Source organism: Populus nigra, chromosome 1, assembly GCF_951802175.1.
Source record: "Populus nigra chromosome 1, ddPopNigr1.1, whole genome shotgun sequence".
NCBI classification, from domain to species: domain Eukaryota; kingdom Viridiplantae; phylum Streptophyta; class Magnoliopsida; order Malpighiales; family Salicaceae; genus Populus; species Populus nigra.
Window position 1 is genome coordinate 25,190,010 of NC_084852.1, and position 20,321 is coordinate 25,210,330.

The 20,321-nt window shown below is 34.9% G+C and overlaps 4 protein-coding genes across 4 annotated transcripts; 2 read left to right on the plus strand and 2 right to left on the minus strand.

Annotated features, from left to right (window-relative positions):
* On the minus strand, positions 1 to 2,885 carry LOC133678379 (monofunctional riboflavin biosynthesis protein RIBA 3, chloroplastic). Its single transcript, XM_062100670.1, has 7 exons — positions 2,664 to 2,885; positions 2,256 to 2,571; positions 1,793 to 2,014; positions 1,313 to 1,638; positions 977 to 1,106; positions 590 to 886; positions 1 to 463 (listed from the first exon to the last, which is right to left on the minus strand). Exons 1-7 carry the CDS (start codon positions 2,720 to 2,722, stop codon positions 209 to 211), a joined length of 1,605 nt encoding a protein of 534 aa, XP_061956654.1. The 5' UTR covers positions 2,723 to 2,885; the 3' UTR covers positions 1 to 208.
* A 693-nt stretch (positions 2,886 to 3,578) lies between these two features.
* Positions 3,579 to 8,611, plus strand: LOC133686544 (UDP-galactose/UDP-glucose transporter 5B). Its single transcript, XM_062106981.1, has 12 exons — positions 3,579 to 3,722; positions 3,866 to 3,975; positions 4,058 to 4,171; positions 4,249 to 4,341; positions 4,476 to 4,541; positions 5,348 to 5,446; positions 6,316 to 6,395; positions 6,812 to 6,924; positions 7,518 to 7,606; positions 7,747 to 7,833; positions 7,933 to 8,001; positions 8,071 to 8,611. Exons 1-12 carry the CDS (start codon positions 3,704 to 3,706, stop codon positions 8,194 to 8,196), a joined length of 1,065 nt encoding a protein of 354 aa, XP_061962965.1. The 5' UTR covers positions 3,579 to 3,703; the 3' UTR covers positions 8,197 to 8,611.
* Positions 8,612 to 11,413: 2,802 nt separating this feature from the next.
* Positions 11,414 to 12,936, minus strand: LOC133701384 (protein SODIUM POTASSIUM ROOT DEFECTIVE 2). The gene is made up of 3 exons (XM_062125288.1): positions 12,214 to 12,936; positions 11,940 to 12,015; positions 11,414 to 11,833 (listed from the first exon to the last, which is right to left on the minus strand). The coding sequence occupies exons 1-3, from the start codon at positions 12,826 to 12,828 to the stop codon at positions 11,679 to 11,681; spliced, it is 846 nt and encodes a 281-aa protein (XP_061981272.1). The 5' UTR covers positions 12,829 to 12,936; the 3' UTR covers positions 11,414 to 11,678.
* A 4,907-nt stretch (positions 12,937 to 17,843) lies between these two features.
* On the plus strand, positions 17,844 to 20,072 carry LOC133692078 (exocyst complex component EXO70H1-like). Its single transcript, XM_062112764.1, has one exon. It carries the CDS (start codon positions 18,002 to 18,004, stop codon positions 19,871 to 19,873), a length of 1,872 nt encoding a protein of 623 aa, XP_061968748.1. The 5' UTR covers positions 17,844 to 18,001; the 3' UTR covers positions 19,874 to 20,072.
* The last annotated feature ends 249 nt before the right edge of the window (positions 20,073 to 20,321 follow it).

Below are 20,321 nucleotides of genomic sequence, written 5' to 3' on the forward strand. Positions count from 1 at the left end.
TTGATGGAATCCCAAAAGTCGAGGGAGTTTTTTATACTTTTACCCCTTTTCTTTGCAATGAACTGTGTATGCTTTCACTGTTTGAGTTGAAAGACAGTAGAAAATTTGTTGCAATGACAATAATCAACGAGAGAGTGAAGGAAAATCAAAGCTCGCTATGATACAGAATGAGGAAGGCCACTTCAGTAAATACACATCAATCGACCTCTCACTCTTCCTCCGGTGAGCCTGTGCTACTTTCAGTTGGGTTGATGAATCCAGCTAAGGGTCCTCGTATATCAGAGCCATAAACATGACCCATCTTTGTACGCTTGGTTTCCAAGTACCTCTTATTTTCCTCTGTAATGGGTGTGAAGACAGGAACCCTACCGATAACAGCCAAGCCATATCCCTTCAAACCAGTGAACTTGGCGGGGTTGTTGGTCATCAGGCGCATCGTTCGGACCCCAATGTCTCTTAGAATCTGCATCAAAGTTGAAAGAACTGATTCTAAATATTCTTCTTGTGATTTTCATTTGGAAAGAGTTTACGTTTTTTTTTTTTTTTTTGGGGGGGGGGGGTGTGATTTTGACAGCATTTTCTGACTGACCTGAGCGCCAATGCCATACTCGCGTGCATCAACAGCTAATCCGAGTTCAATGTTAGCCTGGACCGTGTCATGACCTTGATCCTGCAAATTGTAGGCTCGAAGTTTGTGACCAAGGCCGATTCCTCTTCCTTCATGGCCTCGAAGATAAACAACGATCCCTCTACCAGCTTGCTCAATTAACTGCATTGCCAAATCCAACTGATTGCCACAGTCACAACGAGCTGATCCAAATATATCCCCTGTCAAACATTCTGAATGAACTCTTACTAAAACATCCTGTCCATCTCCAATATTTCCCTGTTCATGTTAATTTGTTTAAAACCCGATGCAGCTAAGAAATTGAATCTCTGAAAACGAACAGAGAAAAAAATCCAAGGACATGATTACCTTGACTATAGCTACGTGTTCTGTACCATCTAGCTTTGAGCGGTAGCAGTAAGCTTCAAATAGACCCCATTTAGTAGGTAGACGAGAAATAGCACTCCTCTCTACTAGATATTCTCTCTTCCTCCGGTACCTACAGATCAGTGATTATATTGAACAGTAACATGAAAAGAAAAATCCTGAATCAACAAGCTGAAGAAAATAAATTGAAATGAACAATAGCATGTCAGGATCGATTAGAGGAGCATTCGAAACCATTCTAGCAAGTAATATATCACGGAGACACCGACAAAAACCAATTTTAACCAAGAAATAATTATATGCATGCGTCAGTATCACCTTATTAAATCAGTTATTGATATGATTGGTATGTTGTGCTCCATTGCCAACTTTCTTATATCAGCCAAAGAGGCCATAGAACCGTCTTCTGGATCAATAATTGCTGAAAGAACAGAAACTGGTGGCAACCCAGCCAACATCACCAAATCTACAGAAGCCTCTGTATGACCAGCTCTTCTTAAAACCCCACCGTTGCGATACTTGAGTGGAAACACATGGCCTGGCCTTCTAAAATCTTCAGGCTTGGTCTCAGGAGAAGAAAGAGCAAGAACAGTCTTAGCCCTGTCTGATGCTGATACTCCAGTACATGTTCCAGATTTTGCATCCTGAAAAGCAGGGAAAAAATGATACTTAATCAAACATGTTTAACAGATATTAATGACTTAATTTGATTACACAGTATTTTGCTTTAGTAGGATTATATATACAGGACTGAAATGGAAGCGGGGTATCTATTAAGATCTAAGAATTAAAACATACCACAGTGATTGTGAAAGTGGGGGCAGATGAATCTTCGTTCTCTGTCTCTGGTGACATCAGAGGAAGCTTAAGTCTTTCAAGATCCTCCTCTTTCATGCCTACCGAAACAATTCCCGATCCATTCTTAATCAGAAATGACACATGCTGAGGACTTGTAAGAGATGCTGCCATGATAAGGTTTCCTTCAATATCCCCATTTTCATCGTCTACAACAATTACAAACTGAAAGATTTGCAGTCATGGTTAACATTTAACACATGATTATTTATGGTTATATCATAATGGAAATTTTATTGTGGTCATAATTCTGGTTTTTTTTCTGCATTATTTCTCGAGCGCACACGGCAGGTATAATGTTTTTGCTGAATCAAAGTAGAAAAACTAAAGGAGATCAATCATTGAAGTTCTACAGAAGTAAGCAGAAAATAGTCCGCAAATATAGAATGACGGAGAAAAGATATACCTTTCCCTCACGTAAAGTATTGAGTGCCTGCTCAATTGAAGAGTACCCTTCGGTTGGGCAGTCAGGATCGCCCTCTGCGTCACTGACGAAGAAATCAATGGTTTCAGGAGTAATTTCAGCATCAAGTGTCAGAAATGGTGCTGAAGCAGACTCATCAAAAGCTCCCAGCAGAGACCCATTTTCACTTCCCTTCAAAAAACTCTCATCAGACGCACTTCCACCCCCAATAGCCCAACATGTGGGACTCAACAGCCTGTGTTTGAACAGGTCGGCTCCTATTCCTATACCACGAGGAGTCTCTAAAAGTCTCCGAAAGCTGCAACAGAACCATCATTAAATGGAAATTATATTAATGACAGCGTGCTAATAATTAGCTAAATATACTTCTATGAGCTAGCTAGCACAGACCTTGAACTCGTGACCATGTGGGGAACCAAGAGGTCAGTGTATAGGCTGGCACAGTCCATGGAACTGGAGATGCTTCAAAAACAAAAGCCCTCTTCTAGTTCTGAAATGATCGACAATTTTCCTCCACTGCGTACTTGATATGTATTCTACTAGTATAGAAAACAAAGAAAAGCCCACCTCTTGTTCTGGATGTGTATTCGCTTGTATCGTTTGGCAGAGCCTTTATCCAAAAGCTTTTTATACAAACTTTTTCTTTCTGTCTTTTAATTTCTTTTAAGGGATATCTCAACTAGAATTTAAAATGTAATTTTTTAGTTAAATTAAAAGAATAATTTGGCATGAAATACCATAATTAATTAATTAATTACTTAAATTGAATTAATTCCAAAAATAAAAAATTATTTATTTTTCATATTATCCATGCGTTATATAGACTAATATAAGAGGCCACCTGTTTTTTTATTTGGATTTAAAAAATTTTAAATTTTAAATTATTAAATTAACACATTGAGTTGAATTGGACTAAATCTTATAACTAAGAAAGTATATGAAAATATTTTTTAAAATAGTTTTTTGTTTAAAAATATATTAAAATATTTTTTTAAATAATCTTTTATATCAACACATTAAAATATTTAAAAATATATATAAAAATAAATTTTAATATTTTTTAAACCAAAAATATTTTTAAAAAATAGCTAAAAACAAAACAAAAACAGAAGTCGTGTAAAAATGGAAAGCTAATGGAATTTTTTCATTAACTTTTGCGTCTAATTGGACGGTGAAAATGAAATACATCAAATATGGACAAAGAAGTACTTGGAGGGATTAAATTATTTGTTTTATGAAAGTACAAAGACGAGGTTATATTACCCAGCCCGTTCCTTTGAGAATGAGATGGAAGCGTCCATTGACTTTGACTCTTACCAATAAAATAAAGTGACGTGGCGGAGCTTTTTAAACCGCAAAAACGGAAGACAAACGTCTAGACGGACAGAAAAGGGGACTCAAAAAGAGCGAAAATGTTGCCGGCGTGAGCGATGACCATTGCAATTGCTGGTATGTAGTGCGTAAACAGTGATCCCTCTCTAACCCCTACAACCTTACACGTGTCCTTTGTTCTTCTCTCTTCGATCCCAAATCCCCGCTTCCTTTTAATTTTTGCTTCAAAAGAAAATCAATATTTGTTTCTTTGAAAGCAGGTATGGCCGATTCGTTATTATCAGGTGGCGTTAAAGAGAACAAGCTATGGAAAGGAGTCCTTGCTGTCGCCGGAATCATGACCACTCTTGTCATCTATGGTCTTTTACAGGTTTTTTTTTTCTTTTGTTTTTATGTCTAGAAATGGTTTAGGGTTTGAGATTTGATTTTTAAAAAAAAATATTTGGAGGCAGGAAAAGATCATGAGAGTCCCATATGGGTCAAACAAGGAATTCTTTAAGTACTCGTTGTTTCTTGTTTTCTGCAACCGCATTACCACGTCTGCTGTCTCTGCTGCTGCTCTTGTCGTAAGTCCCATTCGGTCTGTTTTATAATTAGAATCTAATGTCTGAACAATGGGTTGATTTGGAATTTTGTTTCTTAGGCAAGTAAAAAAGCTTTGAATCCTGTTGCTCCTGTTTACAAGTACTGTCTCATATCAATATCCAACATACTGACCACAACTTGCCAGTATGAGGTATGTTTTGCTTTTTTCTTTACCATTGCTTTTATTAACGTTTCTGTTGGAATTAGTTTTCTGAATAAGTAATTCTAGATTTGTGCTGGATTAGGTTTAGATATTCTTATGCTGACAATATGTGCTTGATCCAGGCGCTCAAGTATGTTAGTTTCCCTGTCCAGACACTCGCTAAGTGTGCCAAAATGATTCCTGTCATGGTATGTTAATTTCCTGCGATGAATTATAATGTTACTGTTTCTGTCATTTCGGATCAGTTTAGCAACAAGCATTTTAATTTATTTAGCTCTAGCGTGTGAATTTTGCTTTCTGGGTTGACTGTTCTAATGTCGGGCTTTAGTAGTATAAATTGAGGATACCGCTGCAGGGTTTCTAGTTATGTAATAGTTTTGAGCTAACATGCATTTGTCTTTGCCTTTATTTGTTTATTTATCTATTTTTCTTTTTATGAATGTATTTCCTGAAGAAGTTATCTGATAGAGCTGCGTCTGCAGATTAGGATCAGTATTTTGGTTGAAGCTTTTTTTGTATTTCTTTCCTGCTAAATAATCATTTGATGGATGAAGGTGATTCTATATCGCTCTTCTGGATGCAAGAAATCATTCTACAATGAGCTTGATCCAAATTATTCCCAGAATGCTTGTCATGTATGTGCATGTCTTCTCTTTTCTTAGTAGCTGGGGGGTGGAGGTATGCCAACTTGCTGCCTGAAGTCCTTTAACACTGGCAATATGTAATTCTTTCTGCTGTACTTCTCAATAAATTATCCTTTTGGGACCAACTTCCTTCAATTACTTCTAAGAAATATCTTGGAAACATTTGTTATGGTGGATATAAGAATTTTTTACAATAATGCATTAGAGAATGACTGCATGGATTGGTTTTGACAGAATGCTCAAAATGTCATCTTTCTGCATTTTTTGGCTTGTGTACCTTTTGCTGTCAGTTACAGTTTTAATTTTAATTTCAACTTTCAAAGTGTTGATTTCTCATCTTTTTTGTTCAGGTATGGGGCACAATCATTATGCAAAAGAGATACAAAGGAATGGACTACTTTTTGGCTCTTCTAGTGACACTGGGCTGTTCAATTTTCATTCTATTTCCAGTAATGACTATGCTTCCTGTCTCTGCCACTCCATTTTTAATGCTTTTTGATATATAGCATCTGCTTGTACTTGTTTGCAACTTGGTTTTTTTGGGTTGATTACACTTCATTCTGCTCCATAATTTATCTGTTCAGAAAGCAAAGTCCACGCTAGTTTTCCATCTATTACCAAGATGAAAAGGCCAAAGTTAACCAGGATTCAAACAAATATATAAGCACAACTTTAGGAAAGATCAACATCTGCATATATTTAGGGTTCCATATATGTAAAAAATTAATTTTTTTAATACAAGGGTAAACAGTAAAAGACACCATCAGATTCTTGTATTTGTAGAATTATTACCAATGACTAGAAAATTGTTGATGATTGTCTGTGAGTGTGTGTGTGTGTGTGTGTTTCTTTCTTTCTTAAGCCCTATCAATGCAAAGAGTAGCAATGGTAGGCATAATGAGAGACGTTTGGATCAGCAATGCATTGAATGTTCGAAGTTGTAAAAAAGACATTGAACCATACTACTGCAAACAGAGACTTGTGCATAGTATTAGTTCATAATATCTAAACCAACTTGTGCACTGTTATCTTTTCATTTTATGACTCCTTTTCTGACGTCCAGATATGAGACACCTTTGTTGTTTTATGGGAGATGAGAATATTGTGGTGGATGAAAATAAGAGCATTGCTTATGTTAATTGTGACCTTGCCTTACTTGTCTGCACAGATATTCCTTGGCTTTCTGTATGTACATGCTTTGTATTTGTAGTGGTTGCTGTTATTGTTCATGCATGATGGTAATCTAAGGCAGTTATCTGCTTAAGAATCATCTTGACTGCTACACACTGAACTAATTCTATTTTGTTTTTCGATTTAGGCAGGAAATGAGATCAGTCCATACAGCAGAGGAAGAGAAAACACTGTTTGGGGTGTTTCCCTGATGCTTGGTTATCTCGGGTATCAATTTTAAATGCATTTATTCTCAGGCACTGCATTTGCTCCATTGTTAATTTAGCTGTCATTTCCATGAGCAAAATTGCTGCAAATCACAATTTTATCCAGTTGTAAATTGAACATCTGTTTGCATATGCATGCTTTTGTTCTTTGCTGAAAGGGATGCCTGGAATGCCAATATCAAATTGTTTTGGCATGAATGCTAAAATGGGAAAGTGACTTCTTATATTGATGCTACATGAATCAACAGAATCATTTCAATTTTACACTTCCTTGTTCAAGTAATTTATTGTATGGATAGAAAATTGATAAGTTTATGGGTGTGGGCCAAACAACTTTGAGTGTTTTGTTAATGGTTCGGTGAAATTTTTTTGGGAAGAATAATGTTGCTCAGCACGTAAACCTTGTATTTCTGACAGTTTTGATGGCTTTACAAGCACGTTCCAAGATAAGCTATTTAAAGGTTATGATATGGAGATTCACAATCAAATTTTCTATACAACATTGTGTTCTTGCATTCTCAGCTTGACAGGTGAGTTTCCCAATCTTGCCCAATTTCTCTCTCTCTCTCTCTCTCTCTCTCTCTCTCATGAATAAATTATGAAAATATTGTGATTTATGCATGGCTCTCTGCCGTCATTGGATTATCTTGATTTGATCTTTTGTTTTTATTAAAAGGGGAGAAGTCATTGGATGGACTGTCCATGTGAACCTTTTTTCACCTGTTTTTGCAGTTTGATTCCATTTTAATTGTCCAATTAGGTAGTGGGTTATAGGTTTAACTATGTAAGTGCTCAAATTTTTTTGTGGCTTGGAGTTGGACTTGCTGAGCTAGTGCTCTTAACCCATGTGGATTTTGCTCTCAGCATAGTTAGGAAAGGATGAGCGGTGGTTCCTATTCTTTTATGCTCAGTTCACTTAGAGATGATGAGCCTTTGCTTCCTTGTCTTTTGGGTTTCCAAATATTTTTAATGAAGGCAAATGCCATGATAGAGCTTTTAAGCTTATAATACTATTAACTTTTGTCTTGGACAGTAGCACATTTCTTCTACTTTCAGATTGCATTTGTTTATGCTATTGCTTGTCTGTTGCTGACTGAATGCATTGACTTAATTTCTGCTGTAGGCCTTGTATTACAAGGACATCTTCTTCCAGCCATAGATTTTGTGTTCCGCCATAATGATTGTTTCTATGACATTGCATTGCTTTCCACCGTGAGTAATTTTTACTGTCATAACTCTATAATATCAAGGGCCCAAATGTTTTTTGCTTGACTTTATTAAACATCCTCCCCCCTTACTTACTTTCAGAGAAGATTCAGAGTAAATCTGAGAAATAATATCATTCCGTGCAGGTAGCAACTGCTAGCCAGTTCTTCATTTCTTACACAATCCGCACATTTGGTGCTCTAACATTTGCTGCTATAATGACCACAAGACAGGTGAATGGAAAAATCTCCAACTGAATCTAATGTTTCATTCTTGTCATCACAACTACCCTTCTGATGAACGATGCCTTTCTATTTGTCTTGTAACTGAAGTTGGTGAGCATTGTGCTATCATGTGTGTGGTTCGCCCATCCTCTTAGCTGGGAACAATGGATTGGAGCTGTAAGTTAATCACAATCCTTGTTCAAACTCTCTCATCCCAAGGCCCCTAATTCTCATACATTGAATCAGGTTATCGTCTTTGGTTCTCTGTATGCAAGAAACTTGTTGAAAAGCACACCTTCGAAGCTTCCACCTTCCGAGCATACTCAAAATGGAGCGTCTAGTCCCTATGAAGCAAAACCCTTGATGCAGTGACTTCAAAACTTTGGACTCGGTGCTGCCTCCAATTTTACAGTGATTGGCAGCTATTGGTCTAGTTGTGAGTTTCCATTCAAGAGACTGCAAAATGGATGGAGATGGACACGATTTCATCCAAACAATTCTATGCAGTACCACAAGCAAAAGGATCCTCTCTGAGTGGCATTAGTACTTAATAGTGTTAGGGGAGAGAAGAAAAATAGTAAGAGAGAAAGTGACGTTCCATTTTTGTGTAGGAACTGACCAAAGCATAAAAGAACTGATCTTTTACTTGTGTTTATTGTCTGAACACATGCCTCTAAAATATATCCGAACAGGAAAGGTATAGAAAAATACTTACAATTTGATGCAGGAGCAAAGCATCTTGTCAGTATTTTATCACTTAATGAACCTGAGGGATGCTTGTCTATTATGTTTTCATTTATTTTATTTTATTTTTGGTTCGTTTTCTAAAAAAAGTCTAAAATATTTGTTTGGATGATTAGAAATTTCTTCCAGTTTTTTTTTTTTTAAAAAAACTGTACCTAGTTTCAATCAGATGCTGGGGTTAATACAATCTACGCTCAAGTTTTGCTGTCCCACACCCAATCGCAGCCTATCCTCGTCTCCTTGGGCCTATTCATAGAGTTGTGCTAGACGTGGTCTTTGTTTGACCCTGGGCAGGCTGAACCCACGATTTCGTCAGTGCTCTAGACTTGTCCTATCTCGTCCTTTAGCACCGTAAACTTGGTTGCGGCTTGACCCTTGAGGGACTTGGACTTGTTCATGGTCCGGCTCTGAGTGCCCCAGATTTTACCCCAGCCTGCCTTTGGTGGGCTTGAACTTGACCCTAGCTAGGCCCTTGATGCCCAGACTTAACTCCGGCTCAGCTACTTGAAACTCTAAATTATGCCCATACTTACTATATATCAAGTAATAACTAATTAAACTGTGATTATTTAAAAAATTAAGGAACAGTTTTGTTATATAATAATAAAAGTTAATAGCTAATTGTGGAAGTACATATTTTTATATATATAAGAATAGGTAACTCCTTCCTTTTAAAATTGAAACTTTTAAACAAATTTTGAATTTTTTTCTTTATTTTTTTTTTGTTTTTTCATTGTTTTGATATGTTGATGTTAAAAATAAATTTTAAAAAATAAAAAATATATATTATTTTAATATATTTCAAAATAAAAAACATTTTATAAAACAACTTCAGTTGTGATTTTCAGTAAGACCAAACAGAACTTGAGTGCTGTCTTTCAGCACAAAGTAATGACCTTGTTGCAGGAAAAGTTGTAAATTTTGGTCGTGTTTTTTTTGTGCTCTAATCGGATGGGGTAAGATCCAGTATAAATTGTACCACATATGAGTAAAAGCTGATACATACTGGATTGATTTGGTATTATTAAATGCGTTTCGAAACAAAATCAATGCTTATGAATTCTATCAATAAGCACTAGAACTGCATAATATATTTATCCTTGTGAAAAGAAAAGAAAAAAACTATAAATTTAACCCTTTTTTCATTTTTCCAAATGCAAAAGGAAGATCTCATGCCACTGGTGGTGCGCCGACCAAATTAACCACACTTGTCGACCAAAAAGTCATAATAAACCCTAGCCTGGCGGAGTGGATTGATCTTTTGGAATTTTCATTCTTTCTTCTCGGCCGCCAGGGATAAGGTTGGTGAAACTAAAGTTAGGAAACCTTCGGCGAAAGGAAAAGAAGAAAAGGAAAACTGAAAGCGGTATGGATAGAGTTAAATTTCATTGCTTGCTTCAACGCCTGCCGAGACTGTATTTTCCTTTTGTCCCATTAAAATATACAGAGACCATAGACTTTCTAGAAAGCAAAATGCAAAAGTAAGAAGTAGAAGACGTCAAGGAACCCCACGACTAGGAAGTCTGAAATGGACTGCTAACCAAAAGTGTACATTGTTGTCATCATTTTGTCTTTGATTTCGTGGGTAGGCATGCACACAGCCACTCGAAGACAGAGAATACCACCGTTGCTCGGCACTGCCTGGACAGACCATGGTTATAAAATCTCTTACATGTTAACATGGGACAGCAGGATATATAATACTCTCCCGAGAGCCTGGCCAGTTCCTCTGCTCTGTATCTACTTAGAATTTAGTTTGGTTTGGAATATGCTCAAATGGCCATGACATGAAGTAATAGAGTAAGAGATAAGAATTAATTACAAGTGGGACTTCAATTTTAGCGACAAAAATAATTTTCTTAGACATTTTTATTTTTTTGAGAACTGTATAAGCTGTTTTCCCTTTTATAATAAAGTATTTAATTTCTATTCTGCAATTGTAGGTGAACCAAGCGTTAAAAAGTAAGGATAAGGTTCTAAAAACATATATTTCTGGTCAAACAAACAAATTCTTAAGAAAGTTGGACCGGTGTCTCAAGCCAGCGCTGGACAATTTTATGCCCAAGACTTTTGGAATTGGACTGAAATTGTGGTATGACCAAACCAAAACTCAAATAGAGACCAGAATTAATTATATTGTGTGTTTCTAGCGCAGTTGCGCTATCGTTATTTTTTAAAATATTTTTTATTGAAAAATATATTATATTTTTATATTAATACATTAAAATAATCTAAAAATATATATAAAAAATTAATTTAAAATAAATAAATAAATAATTTTTTTTCAAAAAGAATTTTAAAAACATTCATAAAGGGAATCACATTCATGGTCTCAATAACAGAAGACAGATGAAGAAGCAAGAAAAGGAGTGGCTTTGCGTCTCTCTACTGAAAAATTATAAAAAATCTTGCCTGTCCTTAAGTGCCGACTTTTGTTTTGCCTCGGCATGCATCAACCCGTGACTCCACAGGTTATAATGAATGACTCACATGCTCTCTCTCTCTCTCTCTACTCTGTGTGTGTGTGTGTGTGTGTGTGTGTGTGTGTGTATAACATTCCGACACCAGCAAAACAAAATGCATCAGGTATAATTTATGGCATGCCTGGAGACCAATGATGCATGGTCTTCGATCTGAGACTGTGAAGGAATAAAATATAGGGTGCTCCTAATTAATTACCAGTTGTTGTTTTCCTGCGTGAGCGTAATAATGCGGGAGGCCCGGGAGGGAACAATTAATTTCTTCAAACAAACAACGCAAGGCCAAGCAGTATACGTTTTTGTTTTTGTTTTTTTAACAGAACAAAACATTTACACCGATCTGTATAATTGAATGGCCAGCAAGCGAAATTAATTATGATGCACATTAGTTAATTACTTTTAAACAACAACGTAAGATTACTCATGATGATGCAACCGATCTCATGAAACAGAGCTCACATTTTCATATGGTATGTATGGCACACTAGCTTCTTGATTAGCGTGATTAAACAGCTATTATTAATTTCACACAGCCTGCATGCTAGTATTTCACACTATTCATGCATTAGTAAAAACAAGTAAAAAGAAATTATGAGGCAGAATGCATGAATCAACAGCTCCGGTTGACCATCAAGGGAGTGGGGATGGCGAAGGCGATGTTGTTGCAGATGGCCACAGCTGTGCATTCTTCACTTTGGAGACGCTTGCAAGGACGCCTAAAGGGGTCACATCCCCTATGATCGTAACTTTCTTTGTCGCAAAATCTATGCTGAAGGATGTAACTCCTGCGCATAAATTTTAAGGCATCGCTTTAGCCCACAAGTTTATATGAAATTGGTAAGCAAATCAACAGTGTTAATCTCTCTTGTATGTGTAGTAGTATTAAATAACCTTCCATTTTGGAGATATGTTTCCTCACTTTTCCTTCGCATCCTTTGCAATGAATAGAAACCCTCAAAACCACAACCTGAAAAGAATTGATTAACGATAAGAATATATAATGATATTATTAATATTCTGATTCAAAAAAAGTAGTAATAAATGAGCAATTAAGCTCCAAGATATAATATTTTGAGCCTAGTCCTTGTCTATCTTAACTAATGAGCTGAAATTAACTATGTAGAAATTACTAGTTGATGAACTTGAGTAGAAACTAATTAACAACCTGATGACGGGAGCATGTTGAGGAAGAAGATCTTAAAGCAGGAGAATCATTTGAGCTCATATGACTGGGTTTATTTCCAGTGTCAGACACGTTGTCAGCCTCTGAAATCCAGTCACGAGAGCAAACCAAAGAAGAAGATCTCCGTGCAGGAAAATCAATCAAGCTATTTGTAAGCCTCGGGTTTGCATGCTGAATGCTAGGAGCCATTGCAGGGACTTCATGATGACCAGACTCCGAAATCCAATCGATATAAGGAGCTGTATCGCTTACAAGGAGGTGCCTGGAGGAGGAACCTGGTACAGGGCGACTTTGCAGATCACTTATATCAGCAGAGCTTTTTCTACGTAAATAACTCTGCTTAACAGAACTGATCACCGATCTACTATCTTCAGCGGAGCTTTTCCTATATAAATCTCTTTGCTTAGCAGAACTTTTCCTGCTATAAGGACTGCAGGGGCTGGGGGGCAACTCAGATGAACAAGCTGGTGTATAATCAGATTTAGAACTCTTCCTATCAAGAGGTCTCGTTCCATGACGCACTATGGAACGATGGTCTAGGCTTGAGCAAATGGCTGTGGAAGCTGGAGAAGCACAGAAAAGATCCATCATTTTCATGTTCTTGGACCAAGCAAAGGCTATGTAAGTAGTCAATGCTAGGAGTTATAATTGTTGGTTTACAAGCACGGAAGAAAGAAATTAATACAAAAATCTCCTTAATGATACCAACTAATCCGCTTTTTAAAGTGGTGTGGCTTCCAGAGACTCGCGTGTTTGAAAATGTTTTAGTTTTTTTTTTTTTTTGATATTTCACTTGAAATATATATATATATATATATATATATATAAAATAAGCTAGCATAAAAAAAAACAAATATTTTAATATATTTTTTAAAAATATATTTTTAAAAAATATTATAACCATTTTGGTCCCCATAAAAAGAAATATTGAATAATAGAACTTTGGAACTTGGAAGGAGTGTGATTCTGGACCTTTCGAATTATTGTAATCAACTTTCAATTATTTATTAGATTTAAAATATTTGGGGTGGGGCTATTGATCCTTTGTGTGTCATGATTACAAGCACTGGCTGCTAACTAGAGCACGGTACTAATCCCTTTTTCCCGCGGTTGATTATAACTTAGTCCCTGAACTTTATTGAAACTAATTAATTAGTCCTCGTTGGTTTCTAAGAATATATAGTTAAACAATGCATTTATAACTTAATCTTTTTCAACCTTTCGCGTTCTTTTTCACTTTATTTTTTTTTTCAAAAGAAAAATGATTGCTTGCATTCGATTAGATAAACGAGCTTACTTTTAACATGGCATGATTAGACCATTGATGATATACAAAAGCAGCAACTGAATGTGTGTTTAGGCATTACTTTTAAAAAAATATGTTTTTTTATTTGTGTTTTTATTTGTAATTTTGAATAATTTCAAAGTGTTGATATTAAAAATAAATTTTAAAAAATAAAAAAATATATATTATTTTAATATATTTTCAAGTGAAAAATATTTTAAAAAATAATTTTTATTACAATGTTAAATACTACTTCAATATTATGGTAATTTTTATGATTACATTTTTAAAAATATATTAAAAAAAAGCTATAAATCATATATTTTCTCAAACTCAATTTTTATCGTAATAAGAAAACAGGTTTAAACAAAAGAAAACCAAATAATTTCTAAAATTATAATTAGTCCAGGCAATGTTTGGGAATGCAGTTGAAACCGTGTTTTCTAAAAACTTGATATTTTTTTGTTTAAAATTATTTTTTATGTTTTTATATTGTTTTGATGTGTTAGTATAAAAAATAATTTTTTAAAAAAATATATTTTTAATATATTTCTAAATAAAAAATATTTTAAACTACAACAACTATCACACTTTCTAACACACTGAAAAGATAGCTTCGTAGCATGACATAAACAGATCCTAAGGTTGCGTTAATCACTTTTCAAACTTTCATGTGTTTGTTTGCCATTAAAAAAGTTAGTCAACGAAAAACACTTTCAAGTCAGAAAAATTTGACTTGATTTCCAGAAAAAGTGTTTTTCTTTTATTTTGGAAGGAAAACACTTTCCGGAAGTTGTGAAAAATTTAAAAATATCATATTATTTGCTAATTATATCAAATTTGGTACTCAAACTTTTGTTGCTATATATATTTTGTTTTGAATATTTATTTTTCAATTTCACCCCTTAGAATTTAATTTTTATATTAATTTTGGTTCTTATTTTTATAATTTTTATTTACTTTTCCCTTGTTATTTTTTAATTGAAATTTTTTATCTATCAAATTTGATCCTCATTCTTTTGATTGTTACTTATTTTATTTGAAATAATTTATGAAATGTTAATTATTATTATTTTAATTTCTTTATCTTTCAATTGTTTTATTTTTTAGATTTGATCTCTATTATTTTGATTATTATTTATTTTATTTGAGATAATTTATGAAATTAATTTTTTTCAATTCCATTCTCATTCAACCTTTTAATTTGTAAGATTTGTTCCTTATTATTTTAATAAACTTGAAAAAAAAATAAAATATTAATAAATTATTTTTCAGCTCATTTTCCATGACATAACCAAACACTGAAAAATATTTTTCAATTTATTTTTTATTACACTACTAAACATAAAAAATAATTTATTTTTTCAAAATTCACTTTAAAATGCCAACTAAAAAACCTGAAGACATAAGAAAACTACCAGTAAAATGACATCATCATAGCCCACTTGAAGAAATAGCAGGCCCAATTAGATTCGGTTAAATAGCATAGATAGAAAGGGACATCAGCCCAGACAATTAAAGCCTATAATTCAAACACACCTGGATTTCATCTTCCATGAGATCAGAGTCGTCGCTATATATTGTGTACAATTAATCAGTTTGTTGAGGGGTAAGAAATATATCGTAAGATTAAAAAAAAAAGAAAAAAAGCAGCGAACATTTAAATACAGTGGAGAGTATTCTAGTTTTTTAGATGAACTTTCTAGAAAATAGAAAAACAAAAATGTTTACTTTGGTATTTGTTTGTATGTGACACTTGAAAATATCATAAATATTATTTTCATAAACACTTTTAAAAGTATTTGTCTCCATACTTTTAAATACCCCTAAAAATTAATAAATAAAGTGTTTAAGGAATAAAAACTAAAAACACACGTCAATTATATACAAATAGTTATAAATAAAACCATGTTTTTTATTGGATATCCAGATTATTTTTAAATTATCAAATTAACTGGATGATATTAAAATAATTTTAATATTATTTAATTTTAAATTTAAGTTAGAAAATGAATTGATCTCGAGGAGTTAAAAATTAACTTGTGAGTTCATATTTAATAGCAATGTCGGAAATTTAAATGGATGTGTGAACTATTTAAAAACTATTTAAATGGATGTGTGAAAACTACAAAGTGTTCATATTTTAAAAACTATTTAAATGGATGTGTGAACACAGTGATGTTTTCAACTACGGCTGAGAAGGCAAGGACAGGGGAACGGAAGCAATTTTACATCATGACTGCGTTTCTTCATATGTAACCAATCAAATCAATCTCAGCTGCACGACACGACGGTACGACGTCACTATAAAGCCACGGTGCTGTATAGTAGCGACAAATACATGCTAATCAACTATACAATCAGTTTACTGGAGACTTTCTCCACTGTCCCGTAATTGGCTCAGCCAATTGATAATTATCCCTAATTCCTGGTGCTCCGAGGTTCAATAATTTTTAATCCTTAAAAACGGCATCGCAGACCAGCTACACCAGTCAGAGACTGAATGGATTCTCTCACCAGCATGTAGCCGATTGAATGGATTTTCTGTTTGTTCCTTTCCGGTGCTGACAGGCAGCTTTCTTGGCATCATTTTATATACAAGTTTAGTTAAAAAAAAAGGGATTAGTTAAGAGTTTAGTCAAGTTAAAAAATGGAAGTCTGGAAATTATGTTGAAAATCCTCGTCAGTTAGTTGAAAGCTGGCTCAGTTTTCAAAATTTATTGTCAAATTGTTTTAGATTAATTACAAGGGTGCTTGACAATATGATAGCGGTTGCTTTTCAAATAATTTTTTATATCAAAATATATATCAATGATTTTTTTTAATTTTTTTTTAATATTAGCATATTAAAATAATTCAAAATATACAATTCATATTAAATTTTAATAAAAAAAATTAAATTGATTAGAAAACGCGTTCCTTCATAATACCCTTCATACCTGGGCAGGCTCATGGTACACGTGCGCCACGGACGACTGCAAGGTCTAAACAGTGATAGACCCACGCGTGCCCCTGGGTACTGGGCGACCCATTTCACGCTAGCCCCGGTGGCATTCACCTTTGGATTGGACAGGAACTTAATGCTTGTACACCACTTAAGCCTCATTTCGGGATTGCAGTCCAAACCTTAAATATAGTTCGGTCAAAATTTAATATATTTTATTTAAAATTATTTTTTATATTATTTTAATATATTAATAAAATTTAAAAAATATTTTTAAAAATAACTAATATCATATTCTCAAATACTTGAAAGGTCTTTCCACACATTGAAGACTTGTTTTGTATTAATATTTTTATATGTAGTTTTTAAAAATAATTTTAAAAAAATATATATTTAGTTATAACGGATTTGAAATAAATTTTTGTGTTCAAAAATATAAAAAATATATCTTTATAAAAAAAAGAAACCTTTTATTTTATTTTTTTATAAAAAGCTTAAAATAAAATATAAAAACTATTTAATTAATCAAATAAATTTATTTATGTCATGACAACAAATAATCTTGTAGTGTTTCAAAGCTGTCTTGGAGGTATTTACAAGAGTAGGAGCAATTATTTTTTAAAATATATTTTATTAAGAAATACATCAAAATATTTTCTCAATAACCCCAGAATTTTCAAAACCCCAGGATCTGCCATCACAAAACAGAAAATGCTGGGTGACTTACATTAACTAATCATTAATTAACAATTAGTGCACTTGAAAACTTTCCTCCAGACCACCTTATAACCCCAGAATTTACTCGACAAATGCAGCCCCATTAATTTTAATCCAGAAACCGAAACTGCCCGATAAACCGCACGGAGCAGGCCAGGTCGGCAACGGCCAATACGGTTTCAAATCTTGGAACGGTACTACTACTAGAGAGTTACTAATTTTGAGGACTAGAGTTAGTTTCTAATTCTATGGTTTCATATTGGTACAGGGTCAATAACCCTTCCAAACAAGCCCTAAAACCTGACTAGAGACTGGGCATCATGCTGTTTGAAGGAGTGGTAATTAAAAAATATTAATTTATATCTATGTATTTAATTTTAATAAGTTTCTTTTTATATTTTAAAAAAACCAAGGAAAAGGAGGATATTTTCTTCGGCCTGGTGCTGGAGTTTCTGGGTACTTTCATTTTTCTCTCTCATTGGTAGCGTAGGAACTAGGAAGTGTGATATCTTTTCAACTAATGGTTCGTATTTGCTTTCCATGTGAGAGGGCGTTCAAAAACAGACAAAATCATACCGCGTGCACTCGGACACATATCCAACAAATCCTTCCATCCCATATCTTTCCTTGGCTCCTAACACTCTACCCTCTCTATAAATATCTCTTCACTCATCTATCTGTAAGAAATCAAAGCTTATCTCAAGATTCTGCTGTCTGTCAACTCTACAAGAAACCCTTTTTGATCTCATCTCTTGCTCTTTCTTCTTAGACAGAGTCTAACTGATTGATATATATAAATATATACCTTGCATGCAAGAAAAGGTATGAGGACTATGCTGCACAAACAATCACCTTCAGCCTCTCCTAATCCATCACCACACCATCGCCATACATTCTCCGATACATTAATGGACGAAAAAATCGAGATTGCACAAGCGCTCATTTCTAAATGGGATGTCTCCCCCAATTCCTCCAGCCTCTATTGTAACATCACCAATCTCTTCGCAGCAGATAACCGGTACGAAGCCAAACAGTACCTTAACTCCATCAAAGACCTCCACGCAGCCATGCAATATTACATCTCCCATGAACCCACCTCAGAAAATCTGGTTCTCGCTCAAGGTCTCATGCAAATTGCCATAAAGAGACTCGAGAGGGAGTTTTACATCATCTTGAAGTCCAACAGGCAGCATCTTGACCCTGAATCTGTTTCCAGAGCGTCAAGATCAAGCGTTTCTGAATTCGAGGATGAGTCTGAGGACGAGGAGGAATCGAGGGCCGGAGAAGATTCCATATCTGAAGTAGAGCGCGTTTCCATGTCTGCCATGGAAGATTTGAAGGCGATTTCAGAGTGCATGATTTCTGCTGGTTATGGAAAAGAATGTATCAAGATGTACAAGAACATTCGAAAATCGATTGTTGATGAGGCCTTGTATCATCTGAACGTTGATAGCAGGTTGAGTTTCGCACAAATTCAAAAGATGGATTGGGAGGTTCTGGAAGTTAAAATCAAGACCTGGTTAAATGCAGTCAAGGTTGCAGTTAATACTCTGTTTTACGGCGAGAGAATTCTTTGTGACCAGGTGTTTTCTTCTTCTCCTGCAATGAGAGAGTCCTGCTTTGCGGATATAACAAGAGAAGGTGCCATGTCTCTCTTTGTTTTCCCTGAAAACGTAGCCAAATGCAAGAAAGCTCCTGAGAGAATGTTCCGCACACTCGATCTCTACGAGGCAATCGCGGATCTCTGGCCTGAAATCGAATCCATCTTCGATTTAGAATCAACCTCAACCGTCAAAAAACAGGCCATTAACTCACTAATCAAGCTCGGGGAGGCAGTCCGCGCAATTCTAACAGAATTCGAGTCAGCAATCTCAAAAGACCACTCAAAAGCAGCAGTCCCAGGTGGTGGCATTCATCCCCTGACACGATACGTAATGAACTACGTCACTTTCCTCACTGACTACAGTGGCATACTTGCGGACATCCTAGCTGACTGGCCTCTACCAGTTCTATCTTCATTACCAGAAGCTTACTTCGGTAGCCCCTTCTCCGATGACGGCACAATTAACTCAGCAATATCAACAAGATTAGCCTGGCTGATTCTTGTTATGCTATGCAAACTCGATGGCGGAGCTGCGAAATACAAAGATGCGGCTCTCTCGTATCTATTCCTCGCAAACAATCTTCAATACGTGGTAAATAAAGTCCAGAAATCCAACCTAAAATTTCTTCATGGTGATGAATGGATAGAGAAGCACGAGGCAAGGGTACAGCAATATGTATCAAATTATGAACGCATGGGCTGGAGCAAAGTGTTTGCTAGACTACCGGATATTAATGATAATCAGATGACAACCCAACAAATCACTGAGTGTTTTAACAGTTTTAATTCTTCTTTTGAAGAGGCCTATAACAAACAAGCTTCGTGGGTTGTTTCCGATTCCAAATTGAGAGACCAGATTAAACTTTCGGTAGCCAGAAAGCTTGTCCCGGCATACAGGGAATTTTATGAGAAGGATCGGCAAGTGGTGGTAAGGAAGGAAGGGATTGTCAGATTTGCCCCGGATGACTTAGAGAATTACTTGTCCGATTTGCTTTTTGGGACTGGAGGTTCAAGCAGTCATCTTTCGTCATCTTCCTCACTGTCTTCAATTTCCTCGTCTCCTAGTCACTCTCGAGGCGGCCGAAGTCATTGAGCGGCCGCCCATTCCTATTCTCAGCCGTTCTGGTCCAAGGGAACCTCTTGAGCTCGTGGTTCTTGTGAACATATTTTGTTTTTCAAAGATGCGTGTATAGCTTTTTGTCACGTGCGTACGTCACCCTGTTGACCGTTTATGAGATTGTAAAGATACGCTTTGACAGAAATTATTATTTAATTTAGATATTTATATAAAATATTATATAATTTAAATATTTTTTAAGATAATTTATTTTAAAAAAATTATATAAATATAGCTCATCTCTTTAGAATCAATACAAGTTTAATAAAATCCTTAAACAAAATTTAGGAAACATTTAAGTGTAGAAAATATTATTTATTCTGTTTTTACACTCAAATAAAATTCATTCTCTTTGTCACCTATATAAACATTATATGGTACTTTCATTAAAAATACAAAGAATTTTTTTAATTATATATATACA

Excerpts from the sequence above, each read along its gene's own strand:
- LOC133678379 (XM_062100670.1), bottom strand. The coding sequence starts at position 2,722 with ATGGACTGTGCCAGCCTATACACTGACCTCTTGGTTCCCCACATGGTC. Across the intron at positions 2,572-2,663 it reads CACATGGTCACGAGTTCAAG|CTTTCGGAGACTTTTAGAGA; the intron begins GTCTGTGCTAGC and ends GTTCTGTTGCAG. Across the intron at positions 1,107-1,312 it reads TCAATAACTGATTTAATAAG|GTACCGGAGGAAGAGAGAAT; the intron begins GTGATACTGACG and ends ACTGATCTGTAG.
- LOC133686544 (XM_062106981.1), top strand. Across the intron at positions 4,342-4,475 it reads CCACAACTTGCCAGTATGAG|GCGCTCAAGTATGTTAGTTT; the intron begins GTATGTTTTGCT and ends TGCTTGATCCAG. Across the intron at positions 6,396-6,811 it reads CTGATGCTTGGTTATCTCGG|TTTTGATGGCTTTACAAGCA; the intron begins GTATCAATTTTA and ends TATTTCTGACAG.
- LOC133701384 (XM_062125288.1), bottom strand. The coding sequence starts at position 12,828 with ATGAAAATGATGGATCTTTTCTGTGCTTCTCCAGCTTCCACAGCCATT. Across the intron at positions 12,016-12,213 it reads CAACATGCTCCCGTCATCAG|GTTGTGGTTTTGAGGGTTTC; the intron begins GTTGTTAATTAG and ends AATTCTTTTCAG. Across the intron at positions 11,834-11,939 it reads ACATATCTCCAAAATGGAAG|GAGTTACATCCTTCAGCATA; the intron begins GTTATTTAATAC and ends ATTTATGCGCAG.
- LOC133692078 (XM_062112764.1), top strand. The coding sequence starts at position 18,002 with ATGAGGACTATGCTGCACAAACAATCACCTTCAGCCTCTCCTAATCCA.